This window comes from Pangasianodon hypophthalmus, chromosome 5, assembly GCF_027358585.1.
Source record: "Pangasianodon hypophthalmus isolate fPanHyp1 chromosome 5, fPanHyp1.pri, whole genome shotgun sequence".
NCBI classification, from domain to species: Eukaryota; Metazoa; Chordata; class Actinopteri; order Siluriformes; family Pangasiidae; genus Pangasianodon; species Pangasianodon hypophthalmus.
The window spans coordinates 660,222-685,000 of NC_069714.1; the positions used below are offsets into that span (position 1 = coordinate 660,222).

Consider the following 24,779-nt stretch of genomic DNA (forward strand, 5'->3'; position numbering starts at 1 on the left):
CGTGCTGAGTGGTCACCGTTTACATCTACAAACTGATAACGATCAGTTAAATAAGATCTAAACCAGTCGAGGGCTGAGCCCTTAATTCCTACGACCGTTTCCAGTCTGTGAAGGAGGATATTATGGTCGATAGTGTCGAACGCTGCGCTAAGGTCGAGTAAAATTAATAGACTAATGCAACCCCCATCAGAGGCTAATAGCAAGTCATTGACTACTTTAACTAATCCTGTCTCTGTGCTGTGGTGGGGCCTGAAACCTGACTGATAAAGTTCATAGATATTACTTTGTAGATATGAAATTAGCTGCTGCGCTGCTACTTTCTCTAATATTTTAGATATATGCATGGATAATCTGCGTGGATCCCCTGCAGGCCACCTGATATGATCATCCCTCGAGGTAGGGAGCAAACCAGTGCCATGCTGTGCCTCTAATACAAAGGCTCGTGATGGACCGGAGAGTCTTGTGGTTGACCGTGTCAAAGGATGCCGAGAGGTCAAGCAGAGTGAGGACCAAGGCAGTTTCCATGGAATGTGCCAGTTCGAAGAGAGACTGGTTAGGATCCTGGAGATTGTTCTGGGTAAGAGAGAGAAAACTGTTACAAGATGTGCATCTTTTACATCCTGTATTCAAGAATTTTAGGAGAGAGAGGTAGATACCAGTTGGTGATGTCAGAGGTGTCTTGTGCAGGCTTTTTGAAGATGGTTAAAACCTTTTCTATCTTGAAAGAGGCCGTATGTGACTTGGGGGCTCATTTAACAAAGTGTGCATAGAACAAGTCCTAATTTATTCTATGCGTACAAATGTGCCTGCATGGTTTATGCACAAAAGTCTACACATCATTGATAAATGAGTCTGCAGATGTTTGGATCCTTTCCCTTGGATGCGATGAAGGGGAGGAGGTTTTGCAAAACAGTCTGGAGCACTTTTCGAAGGGACAGGATTCAGCAGGCAGGTTGTAAGATTGCTGAACAGAAGAAACTGCAGAAGCTCTTCTGTAGGAAAGCAGAGAGACCTATTAAAGAGATAGGAGGGGAAGAGGGATTGTACAGTGTAGGAATAGGGGTATAGATAGATCACTATTCTTCCCAGAGGGAAATTCACTTATCACAGCAGCACAGAGTTAGAAGTTAGTTAACATAATAAATGAAACAAATTACACACACACACACACACACTGTATTATATATTTTTACAAAAAAAAGCATACCACTGCAAAGACAACTGCACTAGCTACCACAGACAGGTAGATGATCTCAAACATTAAAGGGTAAGGGTGTGAAGGATACAGAGCCATATGAAAAGTGGAATTGATGTCTAGAGCTGAAGAAGGTCCACCGACAACCGGGTCCAGAAGTTTCCGCCATCTTTCTTTGTTTATTCTCAATTTGTTGGTCAGGTCAAAAAGCCTGAGAGAGGGGCAGGAGGACTGGAGCTTGTCTGTAGGGAGGTTGAAGTCTCCAAGGAGAGCAAGTGCAGTCCCATAGGAAGCAAAGACCCTAAGGATGATATCCAGGTCTTCTTTGACAGTTCCTAGAAGGCTAGGTGGCAATAGATAGCAATGTTAAGAGTAATGGGAGAGGTAACAGGAACTTAAATTCAAAGGCTGCAATATTAAGAGAAGATAAGTGTAAATGGTGTGAGCACCATTTCTGGAACAGTAGCAAGCCTGTGGAACTGACCTGCCAGTTTCTTGTGGAGGGTGAGAGAAAGCAGAGGCAGAGAACAGAGAAGCCAGGGTCACTTGTATTCTCTGTAGTGATCCACATCAACACCAGTTGCAGGGCCCACATACCACCAAAGTTTGAGACCAAGACAACAGTAAGGGGTAGATGAAGTTACTATTAGTACAGCCTCTGTATTGTGGAGGATGCCTTCAGGGTCAGTGAAAACAGAAATTAGACTGAAGGCACCCGTTAGTAGAAAAGCAACAGTAACAAAGTAAATAACTAAGATAACTAATACTTATCCAGAAGAAGAAAGGAGGTGATACTTAGCCAGGCAGAGGTCCAGTCTGAAGAAAAGCAATGGCTTAGTATACAAAGAGTAACCTAGGCTGCACTAAATGGTACTCAAGTACCCTACCTTAAACAAGCAGAATAGAGCCAAAGCACACTGCATATTGAACTAGTGTCGCCCACAGAGTAAGCACTGCCTACAATTCACAACCTAGCTGGGACTGAAACCACTCTAATCTACACACCTGAGACAATTGATTGGCAATTTACCAAGACACACTACAAAGAGACTAAAGTCACCAGAGCCAAGCAGACAGTACACTAAAACATAAAAAGGTTCAAAACCATCACAGAGAAATACTAGCACGAGGAAAAGCAATGAATGAGTTATTTAAAGAGTGTATGCGATTACAAACAGGTGAGTCTCATCAAGTCCAGAGCTAGGGAGATGAGCTTTGCTTTGAGCGTCATGTGACCTGGGAACTGGCCAAGGATCATGGGAGTTAGAGTTCATGGCAGGTGCTGACATGATAAATAAAAGTGTAGAACCTAAAGTCAATCAGTACAAGAATGTCTTTAAAAATAGATCAGATTCTGCAACAGAAAGAAGGTGAAATGCATCAAACCATCAAACGAACCAGACACTGAGACCAAGTAATGGTATCCTTTTCCATGCCAGTCTCCAAGTGGTGCAAAATTGACTCTGTGTCTGATTTACCTGATAAAGAGCATACAGTCAGGTCCATAAGTATTTGGACAGCGACACAATTTTCGTAATTTTGCCTCTGAATTGAAATAAAGAAATCAAGATGTGATTGAAGTGTCAAGGATAAAAACACACGCTTCGTTCTGGCACATGATGTAAGCCTAATGTGTAAATACACCACCACTCTCAAAAGACAAAAATTCCAATGAATTAAACAAAAACAAGGACCACAAATTACAAAATTAGTAATCTGAATTAAGTAAACAATAGCTACAAAAAAACTCCTTGCATGAAAGTAAAAAAAAAAAAAAATGGAAAAGTCAGGTGATCACAGTAGAGTCTTGTTTAAGAAACATAAATGCAGACACAAAGCAGAAGTCTCCAAAAATGTATTCTTTGTCTGCAGAAACAACCAGTTTTTAGATGAAATCCATGAATTCATGCAGAAATTCAGTCTGTAAATACTAATTAGTGGAAATGATTGATTAGACTTATTTTTGTGGCTATGTTTGTTTTGTTAGTATAAAGAATTTCAAGAGGTGAATTCATGTCTGGGTTTTTTTAGTGACGCCAAGAATATCGTTATAAATAACCATGATGGCTCCTCATCTGCCAGGTAGAAGAGGGCAGTGTATATATATATATATATATATATATATATATATATATATATATATATATATATATATATATAGCTGTATCCAGGGGTGCTAGCTTCATTTAATGCTACATATGCAGGTTTCTGTTAAATCCCTGATCATAATAGTTTCACCTACAAAGTGCTTTAGATGTAACAGATCTAATATTTAGTTAATGGGTTGGTTTGTGTAGATTCATGGCATATAATCCCAGTTAGGTTCATTTTAGTTCCATACTAATACTGTACACCACACAAATCTATGTTCAACGCCCAACTATACTAAAACTCTTATGTTTGGGGATGTAACAGCATGTAGTGTACATACCTAGCATTCACATGTCAGAGCAACTGTACACAAAGTCTCACTCTTCTGGAAACTGTGGTTAAAAAAGCTCTGATGTAGGCGTTACACATTCACGCCAAAGACGTCTTGTGTGTGATGCTGCAGCAAAATGAAAGGACGTGTCAGCAACTTAAACATGAGGAATTGCACGGAAATCGTTTGCAAAGAAAGCTGTAGATCCAACACCTGGGCCCTCGAAAATGTATGAATGCATCTCAGTGTGGACATACAAACATTTCCCAAAGGTCTGTTACGTTAAAAACCTAAGGCTAAAGTTAGACTGAATACTGAATATTGCTTGAATACTGCACCCGGTTTAAGGCTTAGTGCTTGTAAATCCGCCATTTTCCAGATTCCTTTCATCTAATCCTTGTATTTGGAACCAAAAAGTCCAGATGGTTGGGTCTTAAAAGGACCCTGTTTTAACTTCTTTTATGTCATGGCCTTACTGTCGACCACAAGCACATCAACTCCACCTACGCCCTTAGGAAAAACGGGATTTTTCATTAGGTCCATAAGGGTTCTTTGGATGATTGAGTTCTTCGCTTCATCAATTCAATTCAATTTTATTTGTATAGCGCTTTTAACAATGGACATTGTCACAAAGCAGCTTTAAATTAAACCAAAATAAATTGTAAATATGTGAATTTATCCCTAATGAGCGAGCCAGAGGTGACGGTGGTGAGGAAAAAACTCCCTGAGACGTCATGAGGAAGAAACCTTGAGAGGAACCAGAGTCAAAAGGGAACCCATCCTCATCTGGGTGACATGGATAGTGCGATTATAAATCATTCCCTTCTATAACTGTATATTATAGTGCAGCTGTGTAACCAGGAAATTCATTACAGTTTTCACATGAAGTCCGGTTTGTTGAACCGATCTGCTGTGCACTGATGGAGACCTGAGTACAAAACTGCTCACGTCATTACTGAGTTATTTACTTATTTAACTGGTCATTTTAAGACAGTGGAAACTTACTTATTCCTCCAATAAATAGTAGGTATATTATAATACACATCTATATAAAGTTTTATATACATGTTATGTTCAGTAAACACACTGTGCTGAGGGTGTGTGTGGAATTTATGTCACAGTCAAGTCTCATAAAGAATTTAGCACCAAAAGTTACAAAAACATTCAACCTGAAACTAGGTTTTATATTAAATCTAATAATCTCTATTAAACTAATGTATATTAAACTAGAGACTGGAAAGGCTTTTCCCAAATCCAACAAAAGATAGGTAGATCAGAAGGATCCCAGCACCCCATTTGTCTCATTTCAATGAACCATCTAAGGAGAGGAGACCGTCAGGGTCAAAGGTCAATCCTCTCATCCGCATGCCGAGACATGCTGTTAACGTTACGGAGTCACAAGCTGAGGATGAAAAGGCTTTGCAGTTGTGCAGCAGCCTTCCCATGAGACAGTGAGTGTAATGACACTCGACTTTTATACCACGGCACTGTTAAATTCTCGAATCTGATTGTTGATTGATTTCCTACAACAGCAGCTCTGACAACAGTGCAGATCACAGGTTTATATTAATGCACTCCTTCTAATACGTTATCGTTTCTATAGTAACAGCTCATCTACAGGGACTTGCGTGTCAGACGCTACACATATCTAAAGCTAATATGAAAAACAGATTTAAAATGTGTTGAGATTTAACAAAGACATGTAATCACTGATATAGTAAAGTTTTCTGTATGGAGATGTTCATTTAATATTCATGGGAGGAGCCACCAGTATGCAGCAGCCAATAAGTTTTGCTTATTTTGATTACGTTTACAGCGTTTAGCAGACGCAGTTATCCGGACCGCATCCTCATGCTAGTTCAATCGTTCAGTGACTAAGAGCCCCATCAAGAACATTTAGTGAAATCCAGTCATTTTATATTATTGGCATTAATTAAAGAATATAAACAAATAAAGAAAGTGAGCCAACACAAACCCATAAATTAAGACAAATAAAACGAATCATTCAGTTATGACTAAAGAAATGGTGGCGTATAAACGGAGGAAGGGCCGCTCTGTCTGCGCAGAGCCGTAAGCCGTAAACAACCACCTCAGCTGACGGAGGATTTAGCGCTCGCTTATTATTATTATTATTATTATTATTAATATTGTATATTATTAAGTCTTTTCATTGGCATAAAAGTGAGTCAAAATTTCTTCCACTTCTGCCTTTCAGTCTTTACCCTGATCACTCATTTCGTGCTCCCAGCTCTCTGTGCGCTTTACCTTTTATGGAGTTTTGTGGGCGTGACTACATGCAAATGAGCTGTGTCAGGAATGCACTTTGCATTTTACTTTTGAAAAGGTTTGGCTTACACAAACATTTGTACACCACATTGCAAAAAAATTGATAAATGAAGCCCAATAAATGTAACTATAAATGGATAGAAAGCATAATGTGGCAAATTGCTGTGGTATAAGTGGAATAAAATGCTTTGTGACGTGCTGTTATTGGAAAATAATCAACTTCAGGTTGGTAACAGTAACAGTTAAAGAAAAACAGGTTCTCCCCACCTGCTTTTTTAGGGGAAAAATGTATATAGCTCATTTAAAAACAGCTGAAAAACACCCGGATGTGTTAGTAGAAGTAGTTGTGTAAAGATCCAGTTGCTCCTGTGCCTTCGCGGCATCATCAAAACAGAGAAGAGCGCTTACACACTCTGTACAAATGACAGCGTTTTAAAATGTGTAAGATGATCAGCAATTATTTCTCACTGATGTTAGCATGAACAGAAGTCAGTGGACTGAAGAGACAATGCTGAGGCATAGTGTTGTTTTTCCATAAGTAGACAAAGTTGTACATTTAGAAGTAGATGCCGTGTCTTTTAGTAGACGTGGAATGAAATCTTTAAATGCAGTTTTTACTTTGGGGGAATTTTAAATGCTAGAACTTTCAGGAAAGTCTGAATAAAGTACAGTATATCAATGTACTCAATCATCATTAGTTAATTTTTCCAGTTAATTAATTATTTTAACAGCAAACATGTTTTTAAATAGTGGAACAAATGAAATGAATCTCGCTTCATCCTTCTGACCAGAACATTTATTTATACAGCTGAAAGAATGAGCAGCTTGAAGACATAAATGAACAATCAACAGGGTTATTCAAAAAAGAGACAGGAAACTTTGCCCATATAAGGAAAGTGGAAAACTAAAAGGGTCAGAAAGAAGTGTGTGAAGCCACGAGGGTCAGAACTAGAGCAGACACTAATTTAAGGTTTGTTTTTGGCACAAATAAAACACGACAGCATTGAGGGACTTGGGGAAAAACTCTGACAGCAAAGTAGTGACTAATAACAGGATAAATTGCTTTTCTTTAGCATGTTTTCGATTAATTCCACTGATGAAGAAATCATTTTAATACTTATTTAAGTATATTTTAGAAGATATGTCTGTCATTTGAGCTAATAGATAAGATAATTTAAGAAAAATATCAAGTTTCAGCCTTTTGTCTGAAAAGGTGTAATATTTAGTTTACTTTAGCTCTCCTGAGGTATCTAGCGTAAGCATTCAACCAATAGTGGAACAGTTAGTTGTGAAGTTGATTATTTTCCCATAACAGCGCATCCAAAAGTGATTTAATCCTCTTATTCGACAGCAACTTGCCAATGATTACAATTCTACAATCTGTAAAACTATCTATATATCTATAATCTATAAATTTATAAAGCATCATACTTTTTATCCATTTATAGTTACATCTGAATGTTGTGGAATGCCGGCAACGCAAGTTAGTTCTTGTTATAACTTACGTTGCAGCAGCTATAAACAGTTTTTACCTCACAAACTTGTTACAGAGAAACGTTTTTAATCCATCAGTATTTTGTCTTATTAATTTAAATTAAAAAAAACCCCACAAATGTTACTGAAATAGCCACAGATCTTCTGATTTCTTTATTTCTTTGGGAAAGCAGGCAAACCCCCTGAGGCTAAAAGGACTCCCATCAATCACCACTTCCTGGATGGAATTTCAGGTAGAAAAAAAAAGACAGACATTAACACTTCCCTTTTTTTCAGACCTCCTCCCACTTCCTAAAAACAGACGCACTCTGGAATTTGAGTCTGGTGGAGAGAGAGAGAGAGAGAGAGAGAGAAAGAGAGAGAGAGAGAAAATCCCAATACAAGTCTGGAGACGTTTGTCTGAGACGCTGATTGTATTTCTTTTGGCTGAACCATAAAGAAGGGAAAAGAAGAGAACAAAGGCAGATAGAGAAAAACAGAGAAAGAGAGAGAGAGAGAAAGAGAGAGAGAGAGAGAGAGAGAGATCTCAGCCATGAAGCCCTGCACATGGATCGGCTCTCTGACGTTCCTGCTGTACGTTTTTCCTGCATACGCTGCTTACAGGTGAGTTTTCATCAGAAACGAATAGAGCAATGTTCCTCAGAGTTCCTGAAGAGTTCGTGGTTTAAACGTGACACAGACGCACTGTTCAGCTTGTGTGATGAATCTGTGGATGAAGTGAAATCTACCAGAACGTCCTGCTTTTATTTTTATTTTTAATTACAGTGACAGGATATATTTCGTTTCTCATAACACATGGACTCAATGCCTTATTTATTACTGTCTCTGTAAAGTCAATAGAATCATTTTAGAAATTATAGTCTAGTTTTAAAAAAAAACATTTCTATTCTGCTTTTGGTAACTGATTTAATCATTTACAGCATCATTATATACACACACTTTTAGTCACGCATTTTCTGAGGTAAACGTAAATGAAAACAATTAGGTTTTTAAACATGTTTACCTCAGAAAAAATACCTGCTGCTAATGCTAACATCTAATACACTATGCTTTTATCAAATTTTCCACCATAAAATGTATTTAACGAACTCTGTTTACTTTTTTCTCCATCTTATTGCCATAAGTTTTACATCTTAGTCTACCTTAGTGAGAATGATTAATGCTAAAGCTAACGGTTTTACAAAATACTAATATAACATAGAAATAAATAAACAATATATAACACGCTTTCAATTTTTTTGTAATTTTACACATTTTTAACATTTATTTACGCTACCTTAGTAATGCTACTTTTGCTTTGAATTTACCTCAGGAAGAATTACTGCTCAAATGCTAACCGCTAACAACCGATGACTTTATCAATATAGTCACATATTGCAATTTCTACAGATCTATGTCTTTAAGTTCACTCTATTTTTATCAAAGTTTACACAGGATAATGTATTCGGTTCTCTCTGTTTAACTTTCCCTCCATTTTATTGCCATAAATTATATGTTAGAATACTTCAGCAAGAGTAATTAATGCTAATGTTAACTGTTTAAAAAAGTTTTACAAGATACTAATAAAGCAATTTTTGCGATGTTACATTTTAATATTCATTTACGCTACCTTATTGCTAAGGTAAGGTAAAAGTAATGCTACTTTTGCTTTGAATTGACCTCAGGAAGAATTACTGCTCAAATGCTAACCGCTAACAACACATGATATTAGCAAAACAGCAATATAGTGCCTTCAGTTTCCAACACTCTGCATCTTTAAAATTATGTTACATTTATTGCTCCTAAATTTAAGTCTTACATTTACCTCAGGAAGAACAGATGATGCTAATGATAAGAACTAACATGTGATGAGCTGTTAAATTATTTATTATTATTGAAGTAGTGAATCGATATAAATATGTTTCCTCTACCTTTATTGTCATATTGCTCATAGAATAAATGTATACATTAATGCAGAGTAAAAACAGCAGCTATCTATTGCAATGCTAGCTAATGATATGGATGCTAATAAAACAATAGAAAGGCAACATACTGTAGATAATTTCTCTAGAGAATCTAACGTTGCTTTGTTGACATGCTAAGCTCGTATTTTAACTCGGGGCTTAGTGTTATTCCGGGAGCGACGGACGTCTAAATGTAGCGTAGCCACCTGTTAGCGTCTCATATTCTCCTCTTTACGCTATTTTGGCTCTCAGATTCCTTGCAGTCCTGCACAGCCAAAATCAAGGTTGCATTCCAGGTCTGTTTATAACACGGCGACTTCCCCTCTCGCCGTCTTAAGGCCTGTTTTACTAGTTAGATACAAGTTTTTTTTATTAGCTGAGGGATCAAATTAACAACAGGTGAACTGTTCACTTTTCAAAATGGCAGCTGAAGCTATTTCTAAAATAACTATTCTGAAAGTATAACGTTTGTGTAAAATTGTTTTCATACAGTGGGCCTCATTTGTCGCATTGGATACAAATAAAAACAAATTCCTTGTAAATTGTTCACAGGAGGATTTACGCAAGAAATGTGGCCTTCGAGAAAACTCAATTAGCTTGAAAAAAAAAAATCGGTATCCACGTTCACTCCCAAGTTTGCGTAAATTTCCATAAAAGGAGACTTCCTGCTTCTAATCAAAGTTTAAATCATTTATTTCAATGAAACACTGATTTAATTAAACATTCTGTGAAACTCATTTGTTTCATATTAATGACTTGAACAAAAAAAGCAAAACAAATTGATAAATTAACACAAATAAGACTAGGCTTTACATTAGGATAAAAGTAATGGCACCCTGCAGTGGCTGAGCTGCGTTACTGGGAGACGGAGGCGCTCTTTCACCATTTAGTTGTCATTTTGTCGTTTTCAGGTCTCTTTGCCTTTTATGGAGTTTTGTGGGCGTGGCTAAATGCAAATCAGCTGCACTGATTGTCACTGTTTGTAAATTACAGTTATAATTTATAGCCGATTGCGTTTTTATCAACATAATCACACAAACACGAAGAAAATCAGAGTAAAGCAGGTTTTACTTTTGTAAATCAGGCAGGAATTTTTAGTTTGTTTTGACCTACAAAAATAATAATAAAAAGACAAACTGCAAGTCGTAATTCCTCACCACACACAATAAAAACAAAACCAAATACAAACAAAACCAAAACCCTGGCTTCCCGAGTTAAAGGCAATGGCTTCTGTAAGGAGGGTTAATACCACAGGGTAGTTTAGCTTTTTAGCTTGTAGCATTTACTAACATGATTTAGCTAATCATGTGTCAACGTTTTGTGCGATTTTCAACAACCAGCTATTCCGCGAGTCTGGTTACAAACAGAATCGGCATGTCGTAATTACCGTAATTTTAACACGACCCTCCAGTTGGAGCATCAGTTCCCAAACAGCTCACATTGCTACAACTCGGGAAAAACACGTAATTACTGTAATTCCATAGCGTAGCAAACAGGCATCCGCTTTCACACACAAAGTCCGATACGTTATAATATTCAACATGCACAGTACTTTTATTGTAAGTAAAATCTTCAGTATTTTTATAGATAGAATTTGCTAGAAGTCATTCATTATCTTAACTTGTGTGTCTGTGTGTGTTTGTGTGTTTGACGCTCCATCTGTTTAATTATAGCACAAACTCAGTCAAGTCAGGACAAGCTTTATGTATAAGGCACAAAAAACTAATCAAAGTTTAAAAAAAATAGAAGGAGGCATGAGTCAAGCTTTTAAAAGTAAATATATCAGACTAACAAACTAATAAATAAAATAGTCAATTAATAAATAGTTTTTCAATAAATTCACAATATGATCATCATCCAACCCAATATCATGTTTTTGAATGACGTTCACGAATAAATTTACGTTAAATTTGATCACCATATGTCGATAATCTGCTGTTAATGCTAGATTAGCTGGCTAACATTAGCACACTTCTCGGTATCTAGCTAGCTTTGCTATTGTTTCTAAACAAATAGATTGTGCAATTAATAAAAAAAATGTTGTTCACTAAGCACTATTTTAACCCAAGCTAGCTTAATATTAGTCCAGAACGCCATGTCAAATATGAACACGGACTTGTGAGAATGTGTAACGTTAGCCAAGCTTACTGCGCAGCTAGCTATCTAGATAGCTTAGCTAATCTTTCCCAACAGCTGTATCGTGTAAATATCGTCACAGTCCTAGATGGAATGTCGAACTTGCTTGCGTGTTTATGAGAATGTGTAACGTGTGTTTGTTCGCATTAAAGGGAAAGCAGACAAGTATCTGTCGGAAATCTACAAGGTGTCTGTCGCTATGGCAACCGGCTGGACTGCTGCTATGGATGGAAGAAAAATACAAAAGGCCAGTGTGAAGGTATACGATATAAATTATAATGTATACGCTTTAAAAAGAATTTGACATTTTCCTTCAAATTGGTGTTGCTTTTTTAATTTTAACGCTCAGTGCGAATTTATCATTTTATCAAAAAAAAAATGATGTATGTAAATGCTGTGTTACACAAAAAAAACCTAAAACTGGCAGTGTGTTAAAACGTATAACGTACAGGATGCATTCAGAATTTTAATGTATTTTGCTTGAAGTACAGAGCTTCAAAGAAAAGTCACTAGATACGAGAACTTCAGACGATGGCTTCCTCACAGTAGCTAGCTAATGGGATAATTAGCTGTTAGCATATGACAGGAATCAGTAGTTCGAGCTAAAATCCTGGAAAAAAATATACAGGGATATAAAGTATTGTAGCTAAATCTAACTTTAGCTAACGTTATGTTTTCAGATTTCTGTGATAAAGCTAACGTGCACTGTAAAATGAAACGATGTCCTTTCACATTAGCTCAATTAAAAGTTGTTTCATGCGTGATTGTGAACATTCTTAGCTACTTGACTAATTACATAGCTAAAAGTTTGAAATTTTCTATAGATTGTGACTTTTACAAGCATAAAGTTTGTTAGACATTTCAACTAAAATGTAGTTAGATATTTTAAACTACTCAAACTCATTCCGAACTTTCCAACTTGCTCATAACGAAATCTTTTTTTCCAGCCCAGTGTGAATTCGGATGTAAGCACGGAGAGTGCGTCGGGCCGAATAAGTGCAAGTGTTTTCCGGGATACACTGGCAAAACGTGTAGTCAAGGTTTGTAGGAAAGTTTTTCATTTTAACGAACTTAGCGTGAAATGGATTAGCAGTGATAATAGTTTTAACCCTGGATAAATTTAGCTAAGCAAACTGTTTCTGCCTTGTTTTTCCCTTTCTTTTTTTTTTTTATCTTTTCCATGTCCCTGGATATAAACTATCTCACAGTTTATAAAATTTCAGATGTTTACGTAGCTAGTGCTAGCTAGCTACTATAGTGCTATACCTAACTATAGAATATAGCGAGCGATTGTATATGTTTTCACTATTTTTTTTAACAGTTTCTGACCGTGAATAGGATAGAATAGAATAGGTTTAGAAATTTCAATTCACGACTTCTTTTGCTTTATTTTTAAATTCTTTAAATTTATCTAGCTAAAAATGTATCATTTGCAGTCATTCCTGAAAAGCAATACATTTACAGTGTAAATAAACTGTTAATTTGATTATCATATTCATATTTGCGTTTATTTTTTTTGTTTTTTCAATTCTTAAGTTTGTGTTTGTAGAATTTCCAATGAAGACATTTAGCTAGATAATATCACTAGCTAGCTAATATCACTAGCTAGCTAGTTAGTTAGTTAGCTATCTGAGTGTAAAAAAGTGTAGCTATTTTTTTTAAAAATCTAAACTTAGACGCTAGCTAGTGATTGTAAATAATCAATTCCTGACTGTTTCCTTCCCCAGATTTAAATGAATGTGGGCTGAAGCCTCGGCCGTGTGAGCATCGCTGCATGAACACCTTCGGTAGCTACATGTGCTATTGCCTAAATGGATACATGTTAATGCCTGATGGCTCTTGTGCAAGTAAGTGCCTGAATAACGCTTACTATATATTTCATATACGTGTGTACAGTTACTGACTGTAGCTCATCTGTCGCTATGCACAAAGTATTGGCCCCCTTACCTCATCCATCAATGGACAGAAACCACCACTGAGCAGACGATGGGCCTCATTTATCATTCTTTTAGTAAAATTGCATGTACATGTTCTTGTAGTCCAAACCGAGCTGAAAAATTCCCACCAGATTTGCAAAAGTTTCAAAATGTTGATGTTATATAACTACTAGACTTCCTGTAATCTAGCATTGTTTTCTGTTCAAAACAGCGAAAACAAGAAATGCTTAAAATTTCAAAAAGTATACGATTTGCTTTGCTGTGTTGCCGGACAGACTCGAGGACTTGCTCTCTGGCTCACTGTCAGTACGGGTGTGAGGAAGTTCAGGGGGAAATTCGCTGCCTTTGTCCCTCAACTGGTTTACAGCTCAGTTCAGATGGAAAGACCTGCGTTGGTGAGTGTGAAATTTATAAATAAGCAAATAATAAAAATTAAAAACGTCAGTCCGCAAATCTTTTTGCACTGCTGCTTATGCACTAACGCGTATATTTTATGTAGCATTTAAATATAGCAGAAAAGACAACGTAGTATAATATATCATTTTCATTTTCCCTTCAGTCTTTGGGTGAGAGAAATAATCCTAATAATTAACCATGGTTAACCATTATTCGGGGGCCAAGCACCAAGTTTTCTTTGTGTGTTTCACTTCTTTAAAGGTTGATTAGTAGGGGGCCAAGCACCACAGATTTTTTTTTTTTTTTTTTTGTGGCTTACTTCTTCAAATGGCCATTATTAGGGGCCAATTGCCAAGGATTTGTGTGTGTGTGTGTGTGTGTGTGTGTGTTTCACTTCATCTTCACATCCCCATGGTCTGTATGTGTTGTTTTCACTTTCTTCAATGCAGTAAATGAAAGTTTTCTTTCATTTAGATATTGATGAGTGCGTAACCGGGAAGCACCAGTGTCCATACAACCGTGAGTGTGTCAACACCTTTGGGAGCTACTACTGCAAGTGCCAAGCGGGTTACGATCTAAAATACATCAGTGGAAAATATGACTGCATAGGTAAAACAACAAACCCTGTGTGTCACAGTTAGGACTGAGCTAATTATTGTCATAATATTTTAAACCATGATAAACCGTTAAGCAGAAAATGATATTATATTATGTTGTATTTAACTTTCAGACATCAATGAGTGTCTTGCCAACACTCATAAATGTAGCCGTCATGCAGAGTGTATAAACACTGAGGGATCGTACAAGTGCAAATGCAAGCAAGGCTTCCGTGGCAGTGGGTTCGACTGTTCAGGTGAGAATTACGTTATTTTATTCTGTTTGGAGCTGGAAACTGTATATCTATATAAGTCAAGGTACATACAAAACTTCTGGAAAGCTTCTTGCTAATGTCTCTAAGTAAGAAAGCTAACTACATTTCGAAAAAATAGTGTCCTTCCCAAATCGTTGACAAGATTAGCCACCTAATAATATTTTATCTGATTTACTTTAGGGTTTGTTACATTCCAGAAAGCTCATAAAATTTCACAGGACACTCTATCAGAATCTACTATGAAACTGGGATGTGGTGTTATGATTCCTCATTATAATGCCAGAAATTAAGTCTGAAAATTTAAGACTGAAAAATTCTGTGCAGTTAATATTTTAATTTATTTGTTTTGGAACATAGTTGCTCGTAGAAGTCCAATTTCTGTAAAAACAAAAGCCTAAGCAAACAAAGGGAAAGCGTAAGGTACACAGTAGCCAAGTTTACATCCACTTTTTGCGCTTCTTTGTTATCGACAATGTGAAAATGCGTAAAAAAAAAGGTTGCGAAATTTGCTGTCTCCCGCCTGTTTCCTTCCAATTGGCCTCTTACCGATAAAATGGTGTGCGTGATGATGTCATCCTTAAAAAAATAAATAAATTGTCGCATACGTTTTGGTGTATCGCAAGAGAAATCCGCCCTTGAGCCGTTTCCATACATCATTTTGTGTATGTCACGGAATGTGTACCTTGTGTGTCCCGTATGTCCTCAGATCTTTGTAAAATGGAGAGATTAGTGAGACAATTGCTTGAAATTGGCCAGCTTACTTTCATTTAATTTCACAAATAATTGCAATTATATGAAATATCAGAAGTTGACGTCAGATTGGAGCAGTTGCTTGTCTGATAGGGCTCCAAGTAACTTAAGCCCTAGTTGATCTGTTTGTGGTTTTATATAAAAGAATCCTGTGAGCACTGGAGAAGCAAAACCATTTCGATTTTAGATTTAAACTTCATCCTTCATACTACAAGAGTCTGGCGAGAAGCTGTTTCCTGTTTTAAGAGCCTCCGGTTAAGACGTCTGCGATCGGAAAAACACGTGTCTCAAATCACTGTTTTCTTAAAAAAGGAAACTTTTCTTTTTTTTTTAATGTTAAAACCATCTGCAAAATCCGTTTGATGTTGTTGTCTAGACATCGACTGGAAGGAAGGCAGTGGTGTGCGTAAAAAAAAAAACGGCGTTTTTGTGTGTTTCCTGTAGTAAAGCCCTTTTATCACAGCAGCTCCTGGGACGCCGAGAAAGGCAGTGCTGATGAATTTCTGAACGGTGAGAAGTTTTCGGCCTGTGAAAGTCCCATTCGCTCATTAAAACATGAATATATTAACACGTAGTTTTCAGGAGATTTACTTCAACACACTCTCATCACTTCTCCTCACGATGTTTAGAGTCGTATCAGCTTGCTAACTCGCTAGCAGGGTAAGGTAACATAAACGTGACATTCTTTCAGCTAATGAAATGTATTTCAGTAGTATTTTACTTCTTCACTTGCTGCTTTACCAATTTCCATCCCCTTTAGCTAGCTAGCGTGATTACTAACTATATAGCATGCTAGTATGTTAGCTAGCTAGCAAAGTAATGGAAATTGGAGCAACAAAACCAAAATCGAGACACAATGTTACAGCTGAAAAGCAACGAAGATGCTTTTCATAATGAGGGGAAGTCGACGAGAGTGTTTTGAAACTGTAAATTTAACTTAGCGAATGAACGCCTTGTGCCTGCTATTTGCCGCTTGCTGTTTAGCATGTGTTAGCATGAAAACATTGCATTCGTACGTTTGGAACTTTTTTCCCCTCATAGTGTAACACAGTTCCCCGTGCTCTTTAGCTCGGATCTGTGCGGAGCTCAGCATATCGTTTCCCCTGTCATTTCGTAGATGTTGATCTGGTGTGATAATGAGATCTCATCGCATTTCTTTTTCGTAGCTCCTACGTAGTGGGCGTGTTTGTGGGCGGAGATTGAAATGAGGTGAAACTGATGGGTTTTGTGCTGAAAGCGTGCAGAGCCGAGGAGCTACACTTACAGATTTATCGCTCTGGATCTTCCTGAAAACTATACATAAGGTTACGTAACTGCGACGACAGCTGAGGGCTGTGATTGGACAGTGGTTGCGTTTCAGTGTGGCACTGCTGCAACACACTGATGAAAGGTTAAAGGTTAATGCAGCGCTGAAGTGAGTTACATTGTTAAAAAGCAATCCCATGTTGCTTTGTTTCTTTAATTGAAGAGCTCAAGCTATGTAAGAGCAATGTGTTGAAGGTTTTGCTTTTCAGTGTGGCACGTTGTACCAACTAGAGTGTGTTTGATGGTACACAGTGCTGCTAATGTACCAATCAGCACACATATTTGCATGGTGTGTTTAGTTGAGTGAGAGAGAATGTGGACAATAAAAGATCAGATATCGGCTCCCCTTGTTAACTTGATCACTTTATTCCTAAAATGATTGTATACCTCTGACTGTAACAAAGCACCGACACTGGAGACTCCTTCCATAAATGTTAAATAATCATGCGTTTAGTATCCGAATTCAAAAGCACTGTGGTGTAAATATCAATAACGGTGTAAATGATGATCGTTTTGGTTTTTAATAGCGATCCCAGAAGTCCCTTCGAAGCCGCGCATTCTTGGAGGGAAATTCGAAAACGCCATCCCGGAGCCCGGAGTGACCGGATCCCCGAAAGTGCACCTACAGCCGTTTGATTACGATGGAGACGTTTACATTGGGCCAAGACAGGAAGTGACACCACTGATAGCGACCGGAGAGGAAGAGGAGCTGGAGGAGGAAGAGGAAGAGGAAGAGGAAGAGGAGGAGGAAGGAAACGGAGTGGACGGTGAGAGGCTGAACCCCCGAGGAGATGTGTTCTGTGAGTTTATTAATGTGGAAATATAAATGTGCTCACACACACACACACACACACACACACACACACAGCTGGATTTCTATGGTACCAGGTAGCGATATCTGAAACAGGTCCTACATAGACCTTATAAAAACCAAGTTTGGAGATAAATTTGTTTTAAAAAATTGCCAAAGTAAAACAGACGAAAGCGTCGAGGTCTAAGCGGTTAAGTTGGCACAGAAGCGATGTTTTATTTGGTCGCGTTATTTTCAGGTCACGTCGTAACGCACCTACTCTCCAGACCCCACAGCTCTCTTTTTCTGCGCCTGTGAGCCGAGATTAGTTTATTGTAGCAAGAAGAGACAAGCCCGAGACGTCCGTCACCTTCAAGGAGGGGAAATTCCACTGCTGAAATGAACAAGTACCCCAGAAAAGAAGGGGAGGAGGGGTTGGACGGGTGGGGGTGGGGGGTGTATGAGGAGGAGGAGGAGTGTGAACGCTAGCCTTTTATTATCCTGCTCCAGAACAGCTGTTGCGTAGACAGGCACCGTGGACGTGTCCTCAAGATACGTAGCACCTCGTAATGCAGCAATCAAACAACAGAAAACATTCCGGTTTAAAAAAAGATAGAAGTGAAAATAAAAAAAACAAAACACACACACACACACACACACATATATATACATATATATATATATATATATGACTGAGTCTTTTTTACATAATTTGTGAAACACTGAATATAAGAAAACCGTTATATTCGCATGTAACTATCTCTCGCTCGCGCTCTCTTTTTTTTTTTTTTTCTTTTTACAAAATTTTTTTGCTGGTAAATGATAGGTTGGTGTTTTTAAAACATAGAATTAGCAGATACACCAAGTATTAATTGACTTTCACTCAATCTTTTGTGTAACATTTGCGACTTCGTCAATCAATATCACAATATCGCCGAACAATGAGAAGAATGAGAGACTTTTCTTCTTCACGTGATCTTCAGGAAATCCAGCTTCCTGTTGAACATGTGACTTCTTATGTCATCGGGGTGAATATAAGCTACTTCTATGTTACTTAACAGTAAATCTTGTTGGATGAAGGAGTAATGCCTTATAAAATCTTACAGTTTCTGACGTCGTCTACGGCCGGGGAACAGAATTTAAGGAAATCAACGCAGCACCTCTACAGGAAAGTAAGAGATCTCTTTCGTTTCTTCGTTAATACTGAATTTATTAAAGACATGAGCTGAAATGTGAACAATATTCTATGCAGTCTTTCTTTAGACTGACGTAGCTGCGATGTAGTTTCTAAAAACTACAAACGAAAAACAAAAGGACGTCACATGACTAAAATCACACGTCATTACACGCCAGCGTCAGGCTCGGAGAGGAGGCGTGGCCTGATGTTTAAAGGCGGGGTTTATATTCGAATGATTTGAATGATGATAGCTTATCTTTAATATTTGGCTCGAGGTGAGAGAGTGTGATGATTTAGACCCGGCTCTAAGCTTACGTCTTACATCGTGTCAGTAAAGTTCATTTAAGATTTTCAGAAGTTTCTCAGTGTTTGTGTTGTTTTTTTTTTTCTCGGAGCAGGATTCCTCACAGATTGCAACTTCGATTCGGGGGAATGTGAATGGGTTCAGGACAAAGATGATGACTCGGACTGGACCGTCCATTACCACGAAAACGGTAACGTCGACTTTTTATTACACGTTTTATAGAAATCATTTTAAAAAAATTCATAAAAATAATGAAACAGTTACAGCGGATTTAAATTCGGCTGCTATTTTGAGGAAATAGAACCAAGTACGTTTGTCTGGAGGTACAACAGACAGTCAGGCTAACACGCTAACGCGTGTCTCGACAAATCCACGTGCTTTCAGGATTGCAGTACTACATGGCGCTCAGTGGAATTGTGGGTAACTGGAGGGAGCAGGCCAAGCTGAAGCTCCTCCTCCCTGATCGGGTTCGTCAAGGGGCCTTCTGTGTAAGATTCAGCTACAGGATGGCTGCAGGGCTGCAGAGCGGAGCGCTGCGCGCGATGACGGAAAACGGAAAATCCCGCCACGTCCTGTGGGAACAGAGACGCGGCCGGGACGACGGATGGCACACGGAGAACGTCGACGTGGCTTGGAGAGACAGAGCTCCTGAATCGGTGAGAAATTCAGCTCGTTCCTAAAATTCCTAAAACTTTAATCTGAAATGAGACGAATTCAAGAGTTCACACGCTTTCCTGATCATTTCAGTGTCCAATATTAAATTCGGTCTTTTTTTTTTTTTTTTTTCAACTCTTTGTGTTGCAGGTCGTCTTCGAGGGGACGCGCGGAAGCCTGGCGCGTGGAGAAATCGGCCTGGATAACGTGGTGCTGATCTCAGGGAGCTGCCGTGATGCTGAAGAGAAACTTTTTTAGAGAGATGTTCTTAAGGAAAATGTGTTAAAAACATTACTGAATACGTTAAAAAAAAATTAATTGAGTCGTTAAAAAAAAAAAAAAGGTTGATGGAAGTAACAAGTATTAGATAAAATTCCCCAATATATTTTTTTTTTTTTTTTTTTACATATAAAAGCAGATGGTGAAATAAATACGTTTCCTGAATAAATAACGTAAGAAAGCCGCGACAGCTTCATTACATTCTCCAGGAAGAAAAACGCAAATAAAAGTGGATTTCTTTATTGTCAATAAATAAATAAATAAATAAATATGGAGGGTTTTTTTTTTTTTTTTCTTTTGTAACGGATGCTTGATATAAAATATAATATTTTGACGCAGCATTTTATTCATTCGTTCTTCGTTAATAAGCACTTGTATCCTTTTCCTGATCAGCGTTGCCATGGATACGTGGGAATACATCCTGAACGGTACACTATAAAGACTTTTAACTTAAAAAAACGTATTTTAAAAAAAATCATACTGCAGTTGCTGAAGAAAATATGCAGTAGAATTCTATATTATTATATTATTATTAGTATTATTCTTATTTCTCGTGTTAAAATCCCCTCTGTAAAGCTTTTAAAAAATATTTCGTGTAAAAAAAACCTCACAAATATTAAATAATTTAAAGTAATTCACCAAAAAAATGTAATATTTGTTAAATTTCGCAGAACTGTTGTATTCTTCAGGATTAATTATGATAGAAATTATTTACCAAAAGGCTTGAAAAGCGCAAATTAGACCTTGTTTCCCATTTTTTTTTTTTTTGCTAGGATTTAAAATTTCACCAACGTAGTTAAACATTATATAAAAATTGACAAACATACAGATATAATATAATAATACATTTTTATCCGACAAACTGATAAACTGATGATCGTGCTCATAATGTTTTTAAATGATCAGTGTAAAAAAAACTGTGTCTACAGTTTAAAGTCCACGATTCGGATTCATCAGGTGTAAATGTCACTGCTGAAGATGATGGCGTGTGTCGGCGAGAAGGGAAACGCGGTCAGAGACTTTTTATTAAACACAGCAGGCACTACGTGTAAACACTACTCACAATAAACAACAGAGGAAAAGCTTCTCACGGGTTTGAAGACGTACAGAATAAGTGCGAATATTTAAATCAACAGTGGAGACGAATGAAACTGATGTACTGTATATTACATTTACGACTCATAGAAACATTTCACAATCAGCTCAGAAGATGCTTCTTGCCCAGAAACTGCACTTTGCGCTCGAAGGCTGTGGAGCGAATCGGCGTGTTCACTTCGTAGAAAGGGTTCATCGCAAACTGCCAAAGGAACGAAGCCACATGTCAATTTTACAAAGTTCAATAATAATAAATAACAATCATCACCATCGTCATCATCATTGTTTACAGTAAGCACAAAAAACAATCCGAAACAAACAAAAAAAAAAACTACACACCTTGATGTATAGATCGTAAACGTCGTTGAAGAAGTTTTTGATCCCGTCTTCTTGCCTGACGTCATGAAGCATGATGAACCTCATATGTACAAAAAACACAGTTAAGGGAGAACGTAAAAAAAAAAATGAATCCATTAACCTGTTTGTTTTATTTCTTCAAAATGTTATCAGCTTTCACTTCATCTGCTCATTAATTATGAATTATGTTTAAACATTTATAAAACGACACTGGGATGTAATCCTGCGATCTGAAAATGAGACGACCGGCAGCGTAAAGCATGTCTACAGCAACAAGTGATATTACAGACAGATTACCGTCAGCATTACTTTATTTCATTTGTTCATTTATTGTTTATAAACATGTGGAAAATAAATAATATAGAGGTGTAGTGCGCTGGTGTGAGAAACTCGCTGGAGCTCAGTGTGGCTGAATTCTGGCAAAAAAACTAAATTAAAAAAAAGGCCAAAAGTCCTCACACCGACCAATCAGAGTCTTTACTCCTCCTACACCGACCAATCAGAGTCTTTACTCCTCCTACACCGACCAATCAGACTCTTTACTCCTCCTACACCGACCAATCAGACTCTTTACTCCTCCTACACCGACCAATCAGAGTCTTTACTCCTCCTACACCGACCAATCAGACTCTTTACTCCTCCTACACCGACCAATCAGACTCTTTACTCCTCCTACACCGACCAATCAGACTCTTTACTCCTCCTACACCGACCAATCAGACTCTTTACTCCTCCTACACCGACCGATCAGACTCTTTACTCCTCCTACACTGACCAATCAGACTCTTTACTCCTCCTACACTGACCAATCAGACTCTTTACTCCTCCTACACCGACCAATCAGACACTTTACTCCTCCTACACCGACCAATCAGACACTTTACTCCTCCTACACCGACCAATCAGACTCTTTACTCCTCCTACACCGACCGATCAGACTCTTTACTCCTCCTACACCGACCAATCAGACACTTTACTCCTCCTACACCGACCAATCAGACACTTTACTCCTCCTACACCGACCAATCAGACTCTTTACTCCTCCTACACCGACCAATCAGACACTTTACTCCTCCTACAGCGACCGATCAGACTCTTTACTCCTCCTACAGCGACCGATCAGACTCTTTACTCCTCCTACAGCGACCGATCAGAGTCTTTACTCCTCCTACACCGACCGATCAGACTCTTTACTCCTCCTACAGCGACTAATCAGACACTTTACTCCTCCTACAGCGACCAATCAGACTCTTTACTCCTCCTACACCGACCGATCAGACTCTTTACTCCTCCTACAGCGACTAATCAGACTCTTTACTCCTCCTACAGCGACCAATCAGACTCTTTACTCCTCCTCCACCGACCGATCAGACTCTTTACTCCTCCTACAGCGACCGATCAGACTCTTTACTCCTCCTACACTGACCGATCAGACTCTTTACTCCTCCTACAGCGACCAATCAGACTCTTTACTCCTCCTACAGCGACCAATCAGACACTTTACTCCTCCTACACTGACCGATCAGACTCTTTACTCCTCCTACAGCGACCGATCAGAGTCTTTACTCCTCCTACAGCGACCAATCAGAGTCTTTACTCCTCCTACAGCGACCAATCAGAGTCTTTACTCCTCCTACAGCGACCGATCAGACTCTTTACTCCTCCTACAGCGACCGATCAGACACTTTACTCCTCCTACACTGACCGATCAGACTCTTTACTCCTCCTACAGCGACCGATCAGAGTCTTTACTCCTCCTACAGCGACCAATCAGAGTCTTTACTCCTCCTACAGCGACCAATCAGAGTCTTTACTCCTCCTACAGCGACCGATCAGACTCTTTACTCCTCCTACAGCGACCAATCAGAGTCTTTACTCCTCCTACAGCGACCAATCAGAGTCTTTACTCCTCCTACAGCGACCAATCAGAGTCTTTACTCCTCCTACAGCGACCAATCAGAGTCTTTACTCCTCCTACACCGACCGATCAGAGTCTTTACTCCTCCTACAGCGACCAATCAGACTCTTTACTCCTCCTACAGCGACCAATCAGACTCTTTACTCCTCCTACAGCGACCAATCAGACTCTTTACTGTTGTGTGCTTTAAGAAAAACCTGGGATTTTACAGGCTCTTTATTTCAGGAAGGATATGACCGGCGGTGACGAAGGCCGAGACAAACCACTCGTTGAATTTATCCACCGTTTTCAGGTACATGTTGTTGGACAGCCACATGTTCTCATCGACCAGATCGAGTGCAGCGTGAGCGATAAACTGGTTCAAGTGTCGATGATCGTCCTGTAAACGAAGAAATAAACAAGTACAGTTAATAATCACAAAACTGAAGCCCTAAAGGGGTGGAAAGGACAACGTTTAGTGGAACTCTTCCATCCAATCAAGGAGGACTTGCCAAAAACAGATCCAAAACATACTTTTTATCCGTTTAGAGTTATATTTATTGTTGCGGAACATCTGTGATACGAATCACTTACGTTAGAGCAGCTATAAACAGTTTCCCTCACCAGCCTCTCTTTATTCTCTCTCTCATAACACACACACACACACACACACAGCTTGATGTATGTCTGTATCTGTACCTTTGATTCTGGTTTCCCAGGAGGCAGGAACTCCATCTCAAACACCGGGTTGTCATGGTGACCCACCATCACGAAGTAGAAGCTCCCGGACATCTCTCTCTCTATAATATAAACATATTTATATGGACATTAAACAGTCATTTAAACTGTGTGTGTGTGTTACAGAACAGGAAGCGGAAGTGAAAGAGACAAATAATAAATACAATATTAATGACAATAATAATTATTATTATACTAATGACACCGACCTTCCGAACAAACAACTAACAATAACAAGATGAAAAGATGAAAAGATTCCCTCTTAAAGTTTGCACAATAAAACACAAAACACAAAACACACAACTCTGTGCTGTGTTTAATAACAAATCTCCATTTCTTACGAAGCTGCTTCAACGCCGTCACTCATCAGGCGCGTTTTACTTCCTGCTACGTCATCAGGATGAACCCGGAACTAAAATTCCATCTGTCGTCGTAATAACAAAAATTCGTCCTTTTAAAAATAAATACGTTTAAATATACATGTATTTAAGGTACGATTACGAATATACAATTCCAAGCAATACTTTATAAATATACAGACTAAAAAAAGTTAAAAAAATGATTTTTTAAAAAGTGTATTCCTCCGTTTTTATGTTGTGTTTGTGTGAAGCTGTACGTTTTTTGCATCGTCAAACAATATTTTAAAATATAAACAAAATCTAAGATAATATTAGTAATAATAATAACAACAACGCATCATGTTGATAATAATAAATAAATAATAATAAATAAAGATAAATCTTGCAGCGAAAC

General features: G+C 38.1%; 2 protein-coding genes across 5 annotated transcripts; one reads left to right on the forward strand and one right to left on the reverse strand.

Moving 5' to 3' along the window:
- Positions 1-7,711: 7,711 nt before the first annotated feature.
- Positions 7,712-20,208, forward strand: egfl6 (EGF-like-domain, multiple 6). Of its 3 annotated transcripts, none has more exons than XM_026910537.3 (13): positions 7,712-8,000; positions 11,629-11,735; positions 12,424-12,516; positions 13,204-13,323; positions 13,689-13,808; positions 14,284-14,418; positions 14,540-14,662; positions 15,875-15,940; positions 17,263-17,535; positions 18,632-18,697; positions 19,101-19,196; positions 19,391-19,662; positions 19,811-20,208. In XM_026910537.3, the coding sequence occupies exons 1-13, from the start codon at positions 7,930-7,932 to the stop codon at positions 19,916-19,918; spliced, it is 1,650 nt and encodes a 549-aa protein (XP_026766338.3). In that variant the 5' UTR covers positions 7,712-7,929; the 3' UTR covers positions 19,919-20,208. The 3 variants fall into 3 exon arrangements, with proteins under 3 accessions (XP_026766338.3, XP_026766339.3, XP_026766340.3); XM_026910538.3 differs by having other exon boundaries at positions 17,263-17,502; XM_026910539.3 differs by lacking the exon at positions 15,875-15,940 and having other exon boundaries at positions 7,713-8,000.
- Positions 20,209-20,771: 563 nt separating this feature from the next.
- trappc2 (trafficking protein particle complex subunit 2) lies at positions 20,772-24,467 on the reverse strand. 2 transcript variants are annotated; one of them, XM_053233853.1, is made up of 5 exons: positions 24,368-24,467; positions 23,988-24,088; positions 23,540-23,688; positions 21,374-21,455; positions 20,772-21,236 (listed from the first exon to the last, which is right to left on the reverse strand). In XM_053233853.1, the coding sequence occupies exons 2-5, from the start codon at positions 24,078-24,080 to the stop codon at positions 21,138-21,140; spliced, it is 423 nt and encodes a 140-aa protein (XP_053089828.1). In that variant the 5' UTR covers positions 24,081-24,088; positions 24,368-24,467; the 3' UTR covers positions 20,772-21,137. The 2 variants fall into 2 exon arrangements, with proteins under 2 accessions (XP_053089828.1, XP_053089827.1); XM_053233852.1 differs by having other exon boundaries at positions 24,236-24,424.
- Between the last annotated feature and the right edge of the window lie 312 nt (positions 24,468-24,779).